The sequence below is a fragment of the Corythoichthys intestinalis genome, chromosome 14 (assembly GCF_030265065.1).
Source record: "Corythoichthys intestinalis isolate RoL2023-P3 chromosome 14, ASM3026506v1, whole genome shotgun sequence".
Lineage (NCBI taxonomy): Eukaryota > Metazoa > Chordata > Actinopteri > Syngnathiformes > Syngnathidae > Corythoichthys > Corythoichthys intestinalis.
The window spans coordinates 35,026,513-35,045,180 of NC_080408.1; the positions used below are offsets into that span (position 1 = coordinate 35,026,513).

At 39.2% G+C, this 18,668-nt stretch overlaps 1 protein-coding gene across 3 annotated transcripts in view; it reads left to right on the top strand.

Annotated features, from left to right (window-relative positions):
* The first annotated feature begins 4,469 nt into the window (after nt 1-4,469).
* LOC130929534 (5'-AMP-activated protein kinase subunit gamma-2-like) overlaps nt 4,470-18,668 on the top strand; it is a 63,098-nt gene continuing 48,899 nt past the window's right edge. For 2 of the 3 annotated variants that reach the window (XR_009066912.1, XM_057856732.1), the window contains exons 1-3: nt 4,470-4,695; nt 13,104-13,166; nt 14,253-14,505. Coding sequence is in view for 2 of the 3 variants with exons in the window: in XM_057856732.1 (XP_057712715.1) it covers nt 4,612-4,695; nt 13,104-13,166; nt 14,253-14,505 (400 nt within the window). In the remaining variant the exon portion in view is untranslated. The remainder of the gene's footprint in view (nt 4,696-13,103; nt 13,167-14,252; nt 14,506-18,668) is intronic. The other variant, XM_057856731.1, reaches the window with a different exon arrangement.

Below are 18,668 nucleotides of genomic sequence, written 5' to 3' on the forward strand. Positions count from 1 at the left end.
CCATTGTTGATGTCAATTAGTGACGGGATCTGTCGTTCACTTGAGTAAACGAATCCATTCCGGTTCGTTCAGTAAAAAGATTCGTTCAAACAAATCGTTCAACGAATCGTTCGCCCCCCTCACCTCTCTCCCCGCCCAAATGAATCGTTCGGTTAGTGAACGGGAAGTGACGTTGCCGAACGAATCACCAAAGACCGCTTCGCAGTATAACTGAACTGGAAGTGACATTGCTTGGTCCCTCCCTCTCTTGCACACAGGCTCTTCATTGACCACTCGTCGTATTTTCAGAAATGAGTGACAGGCGATATCATTCTGCTTTCACGGACAGCCTCGTCTCCCTCCCGCTTCTGCAAAAGCGAGGGAGAACTTCCGCGTCGTCTGTCCTAGTTCAATGGGATCAAAATCATGGCTCGTGCTTGCATTTCGATTTAGGACACGGTTAAACATTTTCCTTTTGTGGGGCGAGTGGGGGTTTGGGGTCGGGGGCACACGGACTTTCTTTAGCATGATCTTGATCACATATACAATGCTGCTGCTACCAGCCAACGTGGCATGCTTGCTGTCACGAAAATAAAATTAAATCGAAGGTTTAATTTCTAAATATGGAACGACCAACACATCATATTTACCTCTCGCTCTGTTGTATTTTAGTTTTTATGCTCATCACTATTATTTTAGGTCACTATTGTTAAAACTAAAGTGTAAATAGCTAGTTGTCAAATGTGCTGCTCTGAAATAAAAACAATACTACATTTTTATATTTGACAGTTTAATTGCAAATCAGTATTAAGATGATCGTATTGAATTTTTGCACTGGTATTAACAAAAAAAAAAAAAAATCCGGTCAGCTCCCCTGTCGTCCCCTCATCTCAGATCGTCAAATGCTGACGAGAAATAATTGTTTGCTCTTTACGATGTTGCCTTTCTACTCTCATTAGTCTGTTAAGAAAAATGTAGACATATTGCGACATCTCCCATGTCCGCGTGCGTTGTTTTTGGGCGCTTGAGTAGCACATGATGGACGGATGGACATAACTTGTCAAACCAACCAACACCCAACACGCTCTGACACGAAAAAAAATAAAACAGTAGGAAAAAATTGACATTTATATACAGTTTCATTGCAAATCAGTATTATGGTGATCATACTAAATATTCTTTTTTTCTGTGCAAATATGAGGTAAATATCGCTGCCATGAAGCCTCCCTATAGTGACAGTTCTCTGCCCCCTTCACTGCCGTCACGCGACCGCAGCTCACTTTTAGCTACCCGTGTTTTAAACTACTGTAAATTTGATAGTATGTCGTCAGTCATAGGTAGTCCCGAGTCTGTTGAGAAAAGTAGTACACTAAACCATGCTCGCTAGATTTGTGTGGTGTTTTGTCTGTTTGAGCAGCATTTGATAGGCTCCACATTAACAAATATGTGACAAAGTCATTTTCTTCCATTTTTTGACTCGTTCACCGTATTACTGGAAAGTCAAGTTAGCAGCAAGCTAGGTCAGGAACCGGAGGACCGAGTCACGGAACGGGAAGTGACATAACTCAGTCTTCCCCCCTTGCGTGCACGCTGGCTGCTTATTGGCTACACGTGGAAGTGAGTGACAGACGCCCTGATTCTGTTTCCGCTCCCTCCCCTGCCCGCGATGAGGCTGGCGTCTGATTGGTCGTGTGCGATTTCAGAAGACGCTGCCGCTTGCTCAACGCCCTCCCACGCAGGGAACAAGCCCTAACTTCATAGAACGAATCAGTGCAGATGGTGATTAGTTCGGTCTCGTTCACCCAAACAATTCGTTCAAAAAGAACGAATCGTTGTTTTCAATTAGTCGTGCAAGTTATAGAGCAATTCATGGAAGCCCCGGTGTTATCTGACGCTGTAAACTCATTGGATGCGTTGCATAAAAGGCGTTACGTGGAAAAGCTTCAGTTTATCCATTCGCCAGATCCGTATTTGATGCCTAAATCGATGTTTTTCGACCCGCTGTCTTCGCCATCTTTGCCTGACCCTGATATTTACAACTATCTTGTCCACACAAAATCAGCCTATTCTCACGAAAGTTTGAAAAACTTCAAGAGCTTGGAGGCTTATAAATGCTACGTTGCTGGTTGGGTGAAACAGGTCCTCGTACACGAAAATTCGGCAGGAATCTTGTGCTTGGAAGGTGAGTTACGAAATTTTCAATTCAAAATCTTTTGTTCTTGCTAACATCCACTGTCAAGTCTAATGTATTTCATGTCATTTGTCAATGGAGCTAGGGCTTTTAATGTTTATATGGTTTAGCGATAGCACTCTCACTACATACATATATAATATGTAATAAATATGAAGTGCGATAGCACTACTCCAGATTGTCCCTAGTTGAATTTATTTTTTGGCTTTTGACCTCAATAGTGAAATTGTAAATTAATTGTATGACAACTGTCTGATTATCCCCTTATAATTATATATTTTCAGGTAGTTCATTCACAACGTCTGAGTGTATGTTGTCGGCGATTAGCCTAGCAATGATCTTAATTGTGGTTGTCAGCCCAAAACCCTCTAAATATATATTAAATGCATTTTACCAGATATAAAATGACTACGACATAATCTGTGGTAGTCGTTTAGAGCCCAGTTTTCTCGTCGAATTGCAGCAGTCAATCTCAGTCTCCTCTCCGGGTCTCTCGGAATACGGTAAAACTTCAAGTCTCTCTGTCTATCTTCTCTGTTTTTGCAACCGACCGCCACACACGACTTCACCATTTTGATTATTAATGTTAACGAGCAGAAAAACACGCCATAATAGGAGGAATTTACGAAGCGCTAATGCATTAACATGACGAGTATAGACCCTAACCACGTGACGTCACAACTCCGCCCTCCTGACTGGTGCCGCCCAATTGTCCGTCAACACATCGTGTTTACCTGTTACGGCTACGTACATTCCTCCTATTTACGGCGTGTTTTTCTGCTCGTTAACATTAATAATCAAAATGGTGAAGGTGTGTGTGGCGGTCGGTTGCAATAACAGAGAAGATAGACGGAGAGACTTGAAGTTCTACCGGATTCCGAGAGACCCGGAGAGGAGAGAGCGAGATGGGCTGCTGCAATTCGACGAGAAAACTGGGCTCCAAACGATTACCACAGATTATGTAGTAGTCATTTTATATCTGGTAAGATGCATTTAATATATATTTAGAGGGTTTTGGGCTGACAACCACAATTAAGATCATTGCTAGGCTAATCGCCGACAACATACACGTATGTATGTAGTGAGAGTGCTATCGCTAAACCATATAAACATTAAAAGCCCTAGCTCCATTGACAAATGACATGAAATACATTAGACTTGACAGTGGACGTTAGCAAGAACAAAAGATTTTGAATTGAAAATTTCGTAACTCACCTTTCCAAGCACAAGATAGATTCCTGCCAAATTTTCGTGGACGAGGACCTGCCTCCAAGCTCTTAAAGTTTTTCAAACTTTCGTGAGAATAGGCTGATTTTGTGTGGGCAAGATAGTTGTAAATATCAGGGTAGCTAGCAGATGTCAGGCAAATACGGCGAAGACAGCGGGTCGAAAAACATCGATTTAGGCATCAAATATGGATCTGGCGAATGGATAAACTGAAGCTTTTCCACATAACGCCTTTTATGCAACGCATCCAGTGACTTTACGGCATCCGAAAGCACCGGGTCTTCCATGAAATGCATTATAAATTGCTCGATCAATTGAGACCATTGATAATACAGACACAAAATGACGGACAAGGGGGCGGAACAATACAGCGATCACGTGATTTTGTGACGTCGGTGGGTAGGGTCTATACGGACAACATGGTGCGAGGGCGTGGCTGTGACGTCACGTGAGTAGGGTCTATTACACAATGTTCGTGGTGCTGAAACCCATAAAATCAGTCGCACCCTAGCGCCAGCAGAGGGCGACAAACCACCAAAAAACACAAGCAACAAGTGGACATGAAACTGCTGTCATTTTAATCTGTTTGAGCGGGGCATGTGCGTTAATTGCGTCAAATATTTTAACGTGATTAATTTAAAAAATTAATTACCGTCCGTTAACGCAATAATTTTGACAGCTCTAAATTAATTTTAAAAAAAAATAAGAACGCAAATGTGACACACAGAATGGCTTGCTAAAATTTGCTTAAATATATTGTTCTACGTAAAGGACGTCAGCCAAGGTCGGCCCTCCACATTTTTACCACACCAAATCTGGCCCCCTTCGCAAAAAGTTTGGACACCCCTGAAATAAATGCTTGATTAACTACACTTGTTAGAAGAGAAGTGTGCAGGCTGTGCCAAAATCATGCATACGGAAACAAAATGGTAAAAATAAAGCCATCATTTGAAGAAACGTTTGTGTGCAAACACTTGGCCATTTTTAATGAGATTCAATCTGATCGGAAACGATTGGCCCGCGCGAGTCCTGCCCCCGCAGAGAGGCCCGGCCTACTTCCTGGTGGGGCAGTAGCAGGAGCAATCCGTACATCAGGCCGCCCTCCCGTGTATTGTGGTGTCTTACCCAGTAGCCGCTGTTTCGTCCACTGCAAGGAGGCTCGTTGATGGTCCGCAGTCGTGATTCAGCCCTTATTTTTTTTGCCTCGCTGAAAAATGGGAAGCACAGTGATGGAGCCCGGCAAGGGAGGCTCCAAGAAGCTGCCCAAGAGGAAGAGAAGTCTGCGTATTAACATGCCTGTAAGTCGCTCAAGTGTACTTTGGCTGTTGGTAAAAATAAATGGGGCATCGGCTGATTAACAGGCGACAGAAGAGCACGCGAAGCTTGGCTTTGAGTGACAGCTTTTGCTATCAACTCAATGTTGGAACATAAACGTTTGCTTGTACTCAGCTATCAAAGTTTTTCTTTCTTTTTAAATCCAATCTTCTGTTTATTTACACCCACCCCCACTGTATTAGTTACCGTTGCTGTATTTAGTGCAGTGGTGAGTAACCTTTTGCCTATCAGTGGGGCCCAAATGCTATATGAAAAAATACAAAAAGATGTAGCCATAAAGACTTTTGAGGAAAAATAAGGAAACCCTTTGCCAAAACTGTAGTACATCACGTATTTAACCTATGTGTATTGATAGTATTTTCAGTCAACACAATCAACATAGTCAGCAATGCCATTGACAGCGATAGACATCAAATCCACTTTAACTGGGAATGACCAAGCTTTATTGCCAGTGATGGTTAAAGAACATTAAAGGGATGGACAAGACTTTGATCATGTGCATCTCAGCAGGAAGAATATTGTTTAGTAAAGGGAAAAGATAATATCATTGTTTTGAATTGTGCAATAGTGGAGAAAATATAAATAAAAGCCAATCTTTTCCAAAAGGAGGCGAAATAGTGTATGTCAGATATTTTTGAATGCCATGTAAATTGTAGTATTGAGTGTAGTACATAAGGTTTCTTTCCACAAAACTGTTAAAAGCCTGTTTTTTGTTGTTGTTGTTGCAAATATAACTTGTGTGCTAATAATAGGGGTGCACGATATCCGTTTTTTGAAACCGATACCGATATCGATAACTTCCTGCTCCTCAAAGCCGATATCGATAACCGATAATAAATATATAAATTTTTTAATGTATATTCACCCTAGTTTTTGAACACCTGGAGGTTTAAAAAATTAATAATGGTGGATTCAGCATAGATTTGTCTTTGATATCACCAGAATTTTCATAATAACATGAATATTGTTATAATGAACAAAACAGACAAGAACAGTCTTGACTCAAATAAAGTGCCAATATTTATTTTTTCAAATAATTATAATTTGAGCCAATCACAATCAATTAGTCAATATAATTGAAGATGTGTTTCCTGAACAATGAGCACTGAACTAAAACATAAACCCAACAGGTATTGTGCTTTGTCATCAGATTAAAATATTTGGTGCTACAGGAGACTGTTGTGGTCTTGGTCCATGAAACAACTTTCTTAACCTGGGAGACAGGTTAGGACAGCAAGCCTATCAATAACCAAAAGGCCTCACAATAACTTAATAACTTATAACTAACACTATTATATAGTAAGGTTTATCACTCATTCCTCATAACAAAAATATGGTAGAACAAAAATGATTAATGGCTTGCCTCATAATAATCAATATAAACGGCAGTAAGTGTACCCATATTCAGTAAAGTATGAGGTTTATTCTTTGCATAGTATAAAATCCTACCAAGTATGCTGACAGGACTAACATTACATGACAACTATTATATGTATGTATAGCATAGCACAGTAGCTTGAGCTACTAGCCTTAAGCATTGGCTGGCTTCTATAACACAACAACTTATGAAGTTCTGTACATATGACCCTTCACCACCGAAGTAAACATATATTGCACATCCATATGTTACAGTAAACATAAATACTTACAGACACATATTTCCGAGGCGGAAACGTAAGTAACAGAAAGCATTCACGATTGTCAATGCTAACGCTAGACACAGCACTGTGTAAAGTGAATGAGTTTGTGGGCCAAATTATAGATGCAGCGAATTACTCTGACCGGCAGGTGGCAGCAATGCCCCGCAAATGGTCCACTGATTTCCCAGCCAGCGAGCACAGTTCATACTGTATTATCGGTCCTATTAATTATGTTATTGGATTTATTGGGATGACGTCATAATTCCTATTATCGGACCAATAATTATCGGACCAATAATTATCGTGCACTAGTAGCTAATAAGAATAAAAACAATATCTAATGGAATATAGGGTTACAGCTATGAATTATTTTAGTAGTCGATTAATCTATGAATTTGTTAGTTCACATAATCGTGTAATCGAATTAGGAACCTTTAATGCGATGCAGAATAAATATTAGATGTAAAACAAAGGCTTGCTTAGATTGCACTTTCAAAAGAGCATTAAATGCAAATACAAAATAAAATTCCTGAGTGTTTCTTCAAACTATGCAGAAATGCACTTTTATATAAAAATAAATTAAAATACATGAGCTTAGCTTCAAACCACAGTTGGCTAACTTGTATAGTTAATGTACGCTAGCTTAAATGCTATACAATGTTACCGTTTTTTGTTGTTGTTGTTTTTTTTTTTAAATAATTCTCTGAACAAATCGTTCAAACACATTTCCCACAAAAATTGGCCATATATACCCATAAACTGAATTACGAATGCATAAAAAAATATTAACTCAAACAAAAACTCACATTCTGTTAGTCTTCACAGGGAGCAGCTAGATTCAGCCATTTTAAATGAGTTTTACAACGCTACTCTAAGTAACTGAATACCCGAAGCAACAAAATTTGATTGGAAGCTTTTTTGTAATCAAATTGCTCGTGTTAATCGATTAATTGCTGCAGCACTAATTGAATGCAAGTATTTCAAATTGTCCCCGAACAGATCGGAAATCGGGCCGAACGCGCCATTTTTCTGAGGATCAGAACCGTGTAGAATGGATTGGGTTTTTATTAGAAAAAATATACCGTATTGGCCCGAACATAAGACGGTGTTTTTTTGCATTGAAATAAGAATGAAAAAGAGGGGGTCGTCTTATATTCGCGGTCTCAACGTTATACCCATTCACGACTCTAGATGGCGACAGATATCATTGAAGCGATGTTCTGTCATGACAGATCTCAGCTACTCTCCTTTCACGACGCTAGAGGGCGCCAGATATCATTGAAGCGATGTTCTGTCATGACAGATCTCCACTACTCTGAAGTTTAACCAGTTTGCATTATTTTATTGCAATGCTTTTCCTTATTCAGATTTGTTTCAAGACTACAGTTACAGTTAGACATTACTTTGATGGTTAATACAGTTATTGCAATTTTGTTGTTTGGTTTATTTACATTTCAAAAACCAGAAGCCATTCATTTACAAATGTGATTGCACTGTAGTTTACATTTTAAAATGTTCAGATATTAAGATTCGAATGAGGCAAACTAACATGCTTTTTCTCTCAAATAGATTGTTATAATCATTTGTTTCGAATGTACTGTAATTATTTTCTGTATAAAAATTAATTTGGTGTTCAAAAAGTCTTTTTTTCAAACTTGAGTCTTGAAAAAGAGGGGGTCATCTTATAATCAGGGCCATCTTACATTCGGGCCAATACGGTATATAGTTTTAAGGGCTAAAAAGTAACAAAATAATCCAGAAATACAATAAATTTGCCAAAAGAAACAAAAATATATACCTTTTTACTAGGGCTGTCAAAATTATCGCGTTAACGCGCGGTATTTAATTTTTTAAATTAATCACGTTAAAATATTTGACGCAATTAACGCACATGTCCCGCTCAGACAGTATTCTGCCTTTTGGTAAGTTTTACAGCAAGGGTTTTTGTGCTGTCTAACAGCGAACTCTTGTGGTCGCTTTGCGACATGGTTTATTGTTGTCTTGCCAGTTCAATATGGCTGCACGACGTCTCGGGCTGACGACTACGTTGTAATGTTGTGCTTATATGATCCTTGGACAAGATTTGTCCGTAAGTATGGTTGTTGTAAATAATGCATATATTATGTTAGTCAGCGAAATGTTATATTTTTTGTATGAGACGCTTTTTGTTCATGTTTTGTGAACCTGTATAGCGTGCTAAGCTAACGTTTTTGCTAATGCAATGCTTGTGTACTTTTTTTTGTAGTTTTACGATGGTCTAAAGAGGACAATGGTTTGAGGCCATTTTATTAATAAATCAGATGAAAAAGAAAGAAGTCTGATTATTATGGCGTCGTTCACTAGCTGTCTAGCTTTGGAAAAAGTAGACGCTTCGGAGTGAGGACAGCATAGCCAGATTTAAATGACAGTAGAGTGAAATGCCCACTACAGTCCTTATGTACCGTATGTTGAATGTATATATCCATCTTGTGTCTTATCTTTCCATTCCAACAATTTATTTTACAGAATATATATATAATTTACAGAAAAATATGGCATATTTTATAAATGGTTTGAAGTGCGATTAATTGCGATTAATTACGATTAATTAATTTTTAAGATGTAATTAACTCGATTAAAAATTTTAATAATTATTTTTGTTCGGATGGTAATAATGTTGAGCTGTGGGTTTAGGCTCACCTAAAGGACTGCATTTATTTTAATTTTATTTAGAATGTTTTTTTCATTTATTTTAAATTAACATTGCACTTATGTTCCAATTTGCTAATATGTTTTGAAACATTTAAATCCTGTTTAATTATTTAAAAATGTTTTTTTTTTAAAAACCCAGATATCTCAAAGTAACACATTTTACAGCTGTAATTGAAATACTGTGATACCGTGAAACTGATATTTTGCCTTAAGGTTATCATACTGTCAGAATATACCTGCACATGCCTACTGTCAACATTTTTATTGTTTTATTTTATTTCCAAAACACGATGTCTACCAGTGGGTTTCTTCTATCACCAGGCTACGCAAGTTTTCCGGGGTAAACACTGCTGTAGGAAAGTCGTTAATATGTTTACTTAGTTTCAGTGTTGTAATTGATACAGTGTAGTAAATGTAAAAACATTGTTTTTACTGTAACTCTAGTTTGTCTGTCACTGTCAGTGGCAGCCAATGAGTTAAGAATAAGCATACATGTACTAGTATATGAAATGAATGTACTGTATTCTAAATCTTATCTGACTTTTTCCCCTGATTATGTTAAATTTATCATGTCAAAATGGTTGCTATCAGCATCTGATAAGTGCACCTTGTGGGCGTCCCCGCCCCCTACAAGTTTTGAATAATATTTATGCATATTAATTATATTTTTATTAAATATATTTTACCGATCTGGTGTTTGTGGTGGGTATTATTATTATTGTTTATTTTGATGAAAGTATGTCATACACATTCACGTTGAGGTACCTGGGATGTGGGAACTAGTTTAAATTGATTACAACAACAACAACAAAACATCGACAAAAATCTGTCATCATCCATCTCAAAAGTGGCAATTCAAATCCTGACTGAACTGTACAGTGTGCTTGTAAATCAATAAGATTTCATAATATTGGGTTTAAGCTTTTGTTGTTCTCACTTCCTCTGACCCCCAAGGAGACCTTTGAACTCAGTCTATATCACTGTAAAATGGACTTTAAACATACTTCTGATGACAGAAAGCCATCTTATTGGTCAATTTGGCCAAGGTCCGGCCAGATATATACAGTGGGGCAAATAAGTATTTAGTCAACCACCAATTCTGCCAAGTTCTCCTACTTGAAAAGATTAAAGAGGCCTGTAATTGTCAACATGGGTAAACCTCAACCATGAGAATGGTCCCAGAATTAAATAATTTATTTCCAAATTAGAGTGGAAAATAAGTATTTGGTCACCAACAAACAAGCAAGATTTGTGGCTGTCAAAGAGGTCTAACTTCTTGTAACGAGGTCTAACAAGGTCTGACAAGGCTCTAGAGCTGTCCCGACTAGTCGACATAGTCGACGTCATCGATGACGTAAATCCGTCGACGAGCACAACATCCCGTCGACGGTTAATGAAGGGTTAAAAAATATATATGCGTGGAAAGTTCAGAATGTCGGATGCTCTGTTTGCAAGCGGGGAAAGCGGCACAAAGCCAAAAAAAGCGCACCAGAGTCTCCAAAACATTGACTTATTTCAAAGAAACAACGGAGGGTACACTCTTCTGTCCTGTCTCTTCAATGCCAAGCTTGGCTGCACGTCGGCCGTGAATAAACACCTCAAATGCCGTCACCTAGTTTGTAAATTTTTTTTTTTCATTTTTTGTACACCAGAGGGTGCTGTCGCCTTACTGAATAATAATGTTTCATTGACAATGGGCCTATAAGTGCTATTAGTATTGCCCTTAATGCTAACTGAAAGGTTTATTTAATGTTATGGTTTATTTTATGGTATAGAAAATTATATAAGGTTAAAAGGTCATAAATATATACAGTATACACAGTGATTGCACTCAAGGGGGAGATTGTCAATGATAAGGTAATAAATTAAGGTAAAGGCAATTCATTGATATATAAATAAGGTTTAAAAGGAAAAAGGTGAAAAGTTTTTTTAGTTTCTAATTGTGTTGTTTTATTTGTGTGCACCGTAGCTCTTACGGTGTGATTACATCAAGGATGGAATAAAAGTTGTAAACCATCAGTTTAAGAGACCACCTTTTCAATCGGGATGCTACACTAGTTAATTCTATCAGCATTTGAACTCATTGTTCATTTGTGATTTATTATTGTTATTTACGTGTTTATTTGTACTTTAATAAATAATTTAAGTGTTCCAATATGTTTTTTTGTGAATTGATAAGCGTCAACAAAAATTACATTGCTAAATTAGTAAACAAAAACAAACAAAAATTTTTTAAAAAAATTATTAGATTAGTCGACTAATCGTAAAAATAGTCGACTGACTAATCGGGAGAAAATTAGTCGCTTGGGACAGCCCTACAAGGCTCCAATCGTTACTTGTATTAATGGCACCCGTTTTAACTCATTATCGGTGTAAAAGACACCTGTCCACAATCTCAGTCAGTCACACTCCAAACTCCACTATGGCCAAGACCAAAGAGCTGTCGAAGGACACCAGAGACAAAATTGTAGCTCTGCACCAGGCTGGGAAGACTGAATCTGCAATAGGTAAAACGCTTGGTGTAAAGAAATCAACTGTGGGAGCAATTATTAGAAAATGGAAGACATACAAAACCACTGATAATTTCCCTCGATCTGGGGCCCCATGCAAGATATCACCCTGTGGGGTCAAAATGAAAACCAGAACGGTGAGCAAAAATCCCAGAATCACACGGGGGCAACTAGTGAATGACCTACAGAGAGCTGGGACCACAGTAACAAAGGCTACTATCAGTAACACAATGCACTGCCAGGGACTCTAATCCTGCACTGCCAGACGTGTCCCCCTGCTGAAGAAAGTACACGTCCAGGCCCGTCTGCGGTTCGTTAGAGAGCATTTGGATGGTCCAGAAGAGGACTGGGAGAATGTGTTATGGTCAGATGAAACCAAAATAGAACTTTTTGGTAGAAACACAGTTTCCCGTGTTTGGAGGAGAAAGAATACTGAATTGCATCCGAAGAACACCATACCCACTGTGAAGCATGGGGGTGGAAACATAATGCTTTGAGGCTGTTTTTCTGCAAAGGGACCAGGACAACTGAAAGGAAGGAATGATTGGGGCCATGTATCAAGAGATTTTGAGTGAAAATCTCCTTCCATCAGCAAGGGCATTGAAGATGAGACGTGGCTGGGTCTTTCAGCATTACAATGATCCCAAACACACAGCCAGGGCAACAAAGGAGTGGCTTCGTAAGAAGCATTTCAAGGTCCTGGAGTGGCCTAGCCAGTGTCCAGCTCTCAACCCCATAGAAAATCTGTGGAGGGAGTTTAAAGTCCATTTTGCCCGACGGCAGCCCCAAAACATCACTGCTCTAGAGGAGATCTGCATGGAGGAATGGGCCAAAATACCAGCAACAGTGTGTGAAAAGCTTGTAAAGAGCTACAGAAAACGTTTGGCCTCCGTTATTGCTAACAAAGGGTACATAACAAAGTAATGAGATGAACTTTTGGTATTGACCAAATACTTATTTTCCCCCTTGATTTGCGAATAAATTCTTTAAAAATCAAACAATGTGATTTTCTGGGTTTTTTTTCCATATTCTGTCCCTCATAGGTTAGGTTTACCCATGTTGACAATTACAGGCCTCTCTAATATTTTCAAGTGGGAGAACTTGCACGATTAGTGGTTGACTAAATACTTATTTGCCCCACTGAAGGTCTTAAAGATCTGCTTTTTTTGATAGAAATAAACAAATATTTTTTTAACTATAAACTACACTTTTTTTCATAGTTTGGCTGAGCCTGCGACTTACTCGGGTGCGACTTATAGTCTGAAAAATAAAGTAGTTGTGCCTGCCTCCTAGTTATGTTGATGTTTTCTCTGCTGCACTCTTGTTGTCATTGTGTGGCAATGTGGAATGTAATGCTGTATCTTTGGTATGGGGTAAACTATTTGCCCAAGTCATGGTCAAATGTGGTCCTGTTTACACAGAAAGGCAATATTGCCTTGTTGTCTGCTTTCTTTTAGTCAAAACTGAAGCAGCTGGCATTACACTAGACTCATACACTCATGCACTTTTTGGCTCTTTGGTTGCTTGCAGGACTTCTCTCCATTCGCTTCTCCCCAGGTCGAAACGAGTTGCTCAGCTAGAAGTCCGAAGAAGGTAACAAATTCCTAACATTTCCACACTTGCCTTCACTTACCAACACCATGAATATTTCTTGCACAATAGCACCGAATGAGTTGCCTACAAACAAGAAGATGGGAGTGTCCGTAGGGATTGCTTTAAAAGTGGAAATAAAAGCGTGAATTGAACTGCCTTGAGCAAATACCGTCCTGTTGGACCCTGTTGGGACAACCAGACAAAACAACACTGTTCTGCTCTGGACCAAATGAGTTCTTCTACTGCTTACATGTAATTATTTCCAAGGCGGCAAGAGCAGTCTAGATCTGAATTTAATTTTCACACATGCTCAAAATTGTTGGTCCACAGTGGTGACAGAATTAACTTGACAATCACAAACGTCATGAAAGAAAAACACATATTTGTGTGTATTATGCATTTTCACTGCAATTGAATTCATATTAAACTCATTCATTTCCATTTGACAGTTCATATCAATGTTATCTAATGATAACATTCAGATTAAGTCCCTTGTAACATTTTCAATTCGGGAAGAAATGATTCCAGAATGTTCAACAAAATGGTTAAAAGATTAGCAGTTGGCGCAAGCAGGAGGGAGGCTGTCTGTTTCTGCGGCTCGATCAGCTGCCACGACTGCTTTTGCTTTGTTTTCACAGCGGCATACAGATCAGCATTTGTCTCCACCTTTTCGAGCATGATACACTGTGAGATTGTTGTCCGATGATTGTCGGAAGGTTGGCACTATTGTGACAGGGAAGGGCGAGGCTGAAATGTTGTTCATAGCTTAGCAGTAGTCTTATTTATTAGGTTGGTTCAACAATAATATCTTCACGGGACGCAGATTCTTCCAGCTAGAATGTGGACGTCCGCCAAAGCAAAAATATTAATAAATGCATCCGTACCAACTTGTGCAACTTCGAGATACTCACTTATTCACTGCCAATGACGGGGGTCCACGTCCAATCCATTTCAACTGGGAGGGCTCGCAGTGCCGTTTCAACACCAGCCCTCACAGTTAAATATGGATTGAATGTCTATCACCATATGTGGCAGGCGACAACTGAAAATCACTTTTCTCAAACACTGTGTTCAAAAAAATTTCAGGGGGAGCGTTGCATCCCTTCAGCCAGTCCGTCCAGAGGAGAATCCGCCACGAACCCGCCACCGTCACCGTGTCTACAGTTGTCCCCAGTGCAGTCCAAATCCAGCTGGGGCTCCCCAAAGAACATCTTTTCTTCTTCCAGCTCTCAGATTTCCCCACCCAAATCCCCCCGCCGCCTCAGCTTCAGTGGCATCTTCCGCTCATCATCCGGCAACAACTCAACAAGCATCAAGATATTTTCCAGAACCCGTAGAGGTAAACCCAAAAATCATTTACAGTGAGGAAAATAAATATTTGAAGACCCTGCGATTTTGCAAGTTCTCCAACTTAGAAATGAGAGGTGGTAGGGGCTTGTCCACTGTGAGAGACAATCTAAAAAAAAAAAATCCAGAAATCCCAGTGTATAATTTAAAAATTTTTTTATTTGTTTTATACTGCTGCAAAAAGGTATTTGAACGCCTGTCTATTAGCCAGAATTGTGAGCCTCAAAGACCTGTTAGTAGCCTTTAAAAAGTCCACCTTCACTCCACTTAGTCTCCTAAATAAGTGGAGAGGAGGTGAACTTTTTGAGTCTGTCGTTTTGAACTGTTTGAGGTGGTTAGCTGAGTATCACCTGTCCACCCCATACACCCCAAAGAGCTGTCCGAAGACACCAGAGACAGAATTGTAGACCACTAGAAGGCCACAATTGCCAAGCAACTTGGTGACGTAAGATCCAACGTTGGAGCAATTATTAGAAAATGGAAGAAGCGAAACATGACTGTCAATCTTCCTTGGACTGGGGCTCCATGCAACATCTACGTGGTAGGGTCTCTGTGGTCCTAAAAATGGTGAGGAATCAGCCAAGAACTACTCAGGAGGAGCTGATCAATGACCTGAAAGGAGCTGGGACCACCATTTCCAAGGTTTCCAAGGTTACTGTTGGTAGTACACGAAGACGTAATGGTTTAAAAGTTACTGTTGATAGTAAGACGTCATGGTTTAAAATCATGCATGGCACAGAAGGTTCCCCTGCTTAGACCAGCAAATGTCCAGGTCCGTTATAAGTTTGCCAGTGACCATATGGATGATCCAGAGGAGTCATGGGAGAAAGTCATGTGGTCGTATAAGATCGGAATGGAACTATTTGATGTTAATTCCACTCATAGTGTTTGGAGGAAGAAGAATGATGAGTACCATCCCAAGAACACCATCCCTACAGTGAAGCATGGGGATAGTAGCATCTGCACATGTTACTGGACGACTGCACTGTATTAAGGCGAGGATGGCCAGGGTATTGTGAGATTTTGGGGAATATCCTCCTTCCCTCAGTTTGAGCATTGAAAATGGGTCAAGATTGGGTCTTCCAACATGACATTGGCCCGAAGCAGACAGCCAGAATAACCAAGGAATGGCTTCGTAAAAATCATATCAAGGTTCTGGACGGGGCTAGGCAGTCCCCAGACCATAGACTTCATAATGATATCGACGGGTCAGATTCGACCTTCACTGCGCCACGCCTTCAAGTTGGGGGCTATCCCACAATCAGCTTCAGTTATTCGCACTTGGTCGCAGCGACACATGCAGCGATCCAACGCCGGATTTAGGTTGAAAAAGTATGAAATCTGTACCGCTTACAAACAGGAAGGATTGTCTCAGGATTGAATTGTTCGAGGATTCAAGGTAATTATTATAATTTTTGTTTTTTCACGAGAATTTTCAACGCAAAAAGCTCTTTGTTGAAGGCTGCCGCAACATTGTCTAACGGACTAGCATTATTCTTCGACATATTTACGTAAAATGAATGCTAACTGTTCCGTTTTTTCGCTTTTAACCAAGAATCGAGACTGTTTTACGTCCATATCTATAAAGAATTCAGGGATTTAAGGATTATTCACAAGAATTTTCACGGGAAAAGCTCTGTTTACATATGGCTGCCCCCACATCAACTGACAGCTTAGCATCGTACTTCGACATATTTACGTAAAATAAATGCCAACTGCACGTTTTTTTTGTTTTTGGTTTTTTTTTTGCTTTTAACCAAGAATCTCGAGACTGTTTTACGTCTATATCTAATAATAATTCAGGGATTTACAATAATTTTTAACGAAAAAAGCTTTGTCTGTGCGTCCACTCAGTCAGCTTTGACAGCCACGCCAACAATGCAGGCCCTCTATTAATCAGCCCTGTGTCCTGTCAATATCATTATGAAGTCCAGACCTAAACTCAATTGAAAATATTTGGAGGAAGCTCAAACTTCATGTTTCTCAGTGACAGTCCAGAAGCCCGATTCAATTAGAGAAGATCTGTGTTGAGCAGTGATGCAAAATCCCTGCTGCAGTCTGTGCAAACCTGGTAAAAAGTTACAGGGAACATTTGACCTCTGTAATTTTAAACAAAGGCTACTGTACCATGTATTGACATCGATTTTCTCAGGTGTTCAAATACTTATTTGCAGCAGTAGAATACGAATAAAATGTCAAAAAACCATACACTGTGATCTGTGGATTTTTTTTTTTTTAGATTGTCTCTCACAGTGGACAAGCACCTACTATGAAAATTTCAAACCTGTCCATAATTTCTAAGTGGGAGAACTTGCAAAATCGCAGGGTGTGCACTAGGGGTGTAACGGTACACAAAAATCTCGGTTCGGTACGTACCTCGGTTTTGGGGTCACGGTTCGGTTCATTTTCGGTACAGTAAGAAAACAAAATGAAAAATATAAATGTGCTAGTTGTTTATTACACACCTTTGTGCTTTCAACAATAGAAACATTAGCCTATACAAAGCTAGAATTTTGCTAAAAAAGTAACGGGTATTTAAAGATAATCCAACAACAATTTGCCTTTCAGACCTTGGGTATTGGTCAGCATTCTTTCTGAAAGAAAGAAGAAAAAAGAAGTCCTGTGCTGAAGAGAAAAGCAATACCAATGACAAAGATTTTAACATTTTACAAATGAAATGCCTCAATGAATCATTTTTTTTTTCTTATGAACGGTTTTCAAAAGCTTTATTGGTGGATTTTCTCAAGTTAAAGCGCCACACAGAAATTAATACATTTAATTGTGTAAGCAGGATCTGTGTATTATTCTTATTATTTAATTACAGGTGTTTAAGCTCATTTCAATTTATTTTATTTAAATGGGCTATTATTTTATTACGTGTTTATATTTTACAAATGTGACGTAGTATTCATTTATATTGTATATTTTATGTTGTATAACTTTAGTTTCTATGTGAATATTAGTTCCTACTTGTTTTGTTGTGGTAGGAGGGTTTTGTGTTGAACACGGGGCCGTGTTGGTTATTATTATAGCAGAGAAGACAGCAGTAAATCAACAAAGACAAGTCAACTGTGCCCCGATCTACCACTCAAGAGATCTGATGGAGTCAAAAAGTAGGTTACGATTGTATATTAGTTTGAAAATCGACCGGATCCACCGTATTTTTACACGATTGACTTCCGGTCTGCCAGATCCTAGCTACCGGTAGTAGTATTGACGCAGGAGGGTCGCGTCTCGCGTCAAATAATAAACCGTTCTTTTGGCGTGCGTCGCGTTGAGCCGCTTCTGGGATGCGTCTAACACGCGGCCGCACTGCGACTGGTGTGCATTGGCTGATCGACTTTAACGCCCGCGTTTCACTGCGTCCTCATTGCGGTAACGTTGTCACGCCGTTGACGTTTCTGGGTTATAAACTGTTCTACCGTGTTGGTACTCATTATAGTAGAGAAGACGGAGTAAATATAATCTACACAAAGAAACTGTAACCCGATCGACTCACAGCCTCGAAAAGTAAGGGTTACATTACGTCAGAAATTCGTTCGGTACGCCTCCGTTCCGAACCGAGCAACACGTACCGAAACGGTTCAATACAAATACATGTACCGTTACACCCTTAGTGTACACTGTATATCGCTGCAGTTTCCAGTACATAGCAACATTTATTGTGATGTTGATTCAGTTTTGAGGCAGTTTTTGTAATTCATACTGTAATTCATTTAAGACTTTTATCATTCTTCAGTGTGTCTGTGGAAATGTTTTTTTAAAAAAAAGGACTATTTTGGAAAATGATTAAAAAAAAAAAAAAAACATAAATAACACCCTAGTTATCCTAACAAGACATCACATTGTTCAGAAATTGGGTCAGACCAAAAATAATATCTTGAAGTGAATTTTAAAGCAATTCCTGCATGTCACTGTGAAGTTAAAATGTTGGGGTCATAATACACTGTATATTTATAGAATAACCACATTCAAATACATAAATGAATGGTGTCATGATAATGTGGGCTCAAAACATGACTGCAAGAAGTCTGAACAGTTACATAACTGCTCGAAGACGGTCCTGCTGGAAGTACACAAAGATGACTCATAAAGTTTTGGCGCCTGCAAGCGTCAATTCTTCCTGTTTCCTCCGAGCGGCTGACTGAAATGGCA